The sequence below is a fragment of the Mytilus edulis genome, chromosome 13 (assembly GCF_963676685.1).
Source record: "Mytilus edulis chromosome 13, xbMytEdul2.2, whole genome shotgun sequence".
Lineage (NCBI taxonomy): Eukaryota > Metazoa > Mollusca > Bivalvia > Mytilida > Mytilidae > Mytilus > Mytilus edulis.
Window position 1 is genome coordinate 3,774,458 of NC_092356.1, and position 3,325 is coordinate 3,777,782.

Genomic DNA, 3,325 nt, shown 5'->3' on the forward strand with positions numbered 1-3,325 from the left:
CGACGACGGACGACGACCGACGAACGCCAAGCGACACCAAGTGATGAGAAAACAATGTAAAATGAAGAAACCATATGTCATCCGGAAACAGCGTCATGAAAGACATTTGTAAGCAGAATACATAGACAAGATTTGTACTGTTTGAACTGGTATTTGTTAATGATAATTGAATTATCAAATGGAAACAGTTCAGCATGTTTACTGCACCATTGTGGTATGTAGTATGCACATAAGTGTTTTAATGGAGATTGCTGACAAGATACTTTGTGTATTAATCCAGTTAATATATATTTCTAACTGAGGATAAGTATATTAAGAAAGATTTGCATTATACTACTTGTCGGACACCATTATTTTCTTAACGTCATTGACATATGAAGTAAATTGTCCGGTAGAATAGTTCCACTTTAATACATCAAAGTAAGATATTTTGGTTTGAAAAAGATGCATGGCCAACCATAGCAAAGCAAGGTGTATATATATTTTTTTATTATTGAACGTCACGTTTATTTGTGTGACGTCCCTCTGTTTTGATCTCGAACATGTTGTTTTCTGGAATAGATTAATGTAAATAAAGTACTCGACACAATAGCCTAGCCTGTTGAAACATCGCATAATACAAGATATAATATTAGCAGACTTTTATGCAGATAGCAGTAGTTCTTCAGATATCCAGAAAATTATTGTTTTCAGGAAATAAGAACATAGTAAATAACATTCAGAGAACTTTGCTATAACATCTTTCAAAATAATTTGTAAGACCTCATAGTTCCACTTTTGGATGTGAGTATATGTATTAATAAGAAACATCTCCGCCACTGAAAAAAGATACTCGCCATTCTAGACATTCTTTAGACGATCTGTGAACTCCGATCGGTATAAAAAGTACCCAATTGTTTATAGTACTTTGATTGACATTTTCACTTGGCCATGAGTTACTTGATCGTTTTATCCACTGTATTGCAGACGATATCCATATTTTACAACGTAAAGAGCAAGAAAAATCAAAAATTGTTTTGTCAGTTATACACGGTCTATGAATTGTCATGCGCATATCATTTCTAACCAGGAATATATATATTTTTTATAGAATGCACTCGAAAAATAGTGTTCACCATTATCATCTTCAAAGTATTACAAAAGTCTCCTTGCGGCAGAATTGAATTATAATTTCATGCGGGGAGATTGCCAAAGACTGTAAGAAAGCTTGTCTTGCGGATTCCTTGTCGCCAAATAATTGTAAAGCAATTCCCAATAACTTGTAGGCCTCCGCTATACACTTCAAATATGGCATCAAATATATTTCTCCTATAACAAGTTTTAAATCTTGAATAGAATCCTGACAACGTCTAACATTATTGAGGTGATAATGACAAAGAACACTAAGGAAATAGACATATGCTGTGAATGGAATGGAATATTGTTGTTTCCGTCCCTCCATTACAAGTTCGTCTGGTGTTAACGTTGAATTCACTTGAAATTGTATAAAATCTACGTATAGTATTTTCAGAAGATAAGCAACACTCTTCTTGTTGAATGGCAGCAGTTTAAATGACTGGTAATGGATATCTGACAGAGTCAATCTAAAGAACAGTTTGTCGGAAGTACATTTCGATATAGAATACCTAATGATGTGTAAAGCTTTCCTGTATTGCTTTGTTTTGTAAAAAAGTGAAGCTATCATAAGCCATCCAGATACAACGTCATGATAGACATTTGTTAGCAGAGTACTTAAACAGGATTTGTACTGTTTGTATTGGTACTTATTATTGATAGTTGCACCAGTAAATGGTACACGCTGAGCTTGTTTACTGGACGTCGGTGATATGAAGTATGCATACAAGTGTGTTAGTGAAAATTGGTGACACGATATGTTTTGAATTATTCCTGTATTAAATAAATCTATCTCAGAGAAAGATTCTAAGGAACTATTTGCAAACAAAATCTTAGATTGCAGTATTTTCTCAACGTCATTTACATATAATGTAAATGGTTTGATTGGAAAATTCCACATCGATACATCAAAGTTAGATATTTGATCTGAAAATAAAATGCATCGCCGACCATAGCTGTGTAACGTATATAATTTTTGTAAAAGAACATCACGAGCACGACCCTCTATTTTGTTCTCGAACAAGTTGTTTTCTGGAATGAAGTAATGTAAACAAACTGAGTACTCGACGCAATAGACTAACCTGCCAAAACATCGCATAAAACAAGTTATCATATTATTAGGCTTCCATACAAATGATGGTAGTTCTTCAGATATCCAGAAAATTATTGTTTCAAGGAAATACGAACAGAGTAAATCTTTACATTCAGAATCATTTGCTATAACATCTTTCAAAATTATTTTCAAGAGAGCATAGCACATTAATTGGGTGTGAGTAAATGTATTAATAAGAAATTTTTCAGCCACTGAAAAAGATACTCTCCATTCTAGATCTTCTTTTGGTGATCCGTGAACTCCGATCGGTACAAAAATTACTCCGTGATTTATAATACTTTGTGTGACGTTATGACATGGCCATGAGTTACTTGATCTTGTTATCCAATTTACAGCAGAAGGTGTCCACGTTTTACAATGTAAAGAGAAGGCAAAATCCAAAACTCCAGTTTTGTCAGTTATACACGGTCCTTGAATTTGTCTGCCTTTATCCCCAAACAATAAAACATTTCCCTTCCATAATGCACTGGAAAAATAATGTTTACCATTATGTTCTTCACAACATTCCAAATCATACTGATCTCTGCTATATTCTAGCCTTAATTGAGTAAAACCAGGTTTTACATCGTCTGTATCCATGGACAGATAAGTTATACTTGGATTAAAGTCGGGTTGTTTATCCGCATTCACCTGAATAGATTTTCTTACTTGCATTATATCTAAATCACTTCCTCGCATTTCAAGTCCTTCTCCATAGCTTCCACTTGTTATCCATGTGAATGACTTGTCACTTTGCAAATTATCTCTCATCGCGTTCATCAGTCTGATTGTTCTGTTCCTACGATGTTTTGACATAGATAGCGATAAAGAGCTTGTGATATATTTGGTGTTATAATATCTGTAATTAAAAGATTAAAACAAACATGGTAAGAATAAGGTATATCATCCAAAACTGTACATTTGTAATGTCTTCACTAATTTTATTGACAGTTAAGTTCTCCGCAGTACATTTGATTTGAACATTAAACTTAAATCAAACGAGATTTGAATATGCAGATCATGTGATATAATAAAAATGTTAGTAGAGTAAAGTTCAAAATATATGAATTTGCGTCAGGAAAAAGCTCTTAAATACATAAGTGGACTTACAAATAAAAA

At 33.3% G+C, this 3,325-nt stretch overlaps 1 protein-coding gene across 1 annotated transcript; it reads right to left on the reverse strand.

The window, feature by feature from the left end:
• Positions 1–1,126: 1,126 nt before the first annotated feature.
• Positions 1,127–2,977, reverse strand: LOC139501956 (uncharacterized). The gene has a single exon (XM_071291267.1). The coding sequence runs from the start codon at positions 2,975–2,977 to the stop codon at positions 1,127–1,129; it is 1,851 nt and encodes a 616-aa protein (XP_071147368.1).
• Between the last annotated feature and the right edge of the window lie 348 nt (positions 2,978–3,325).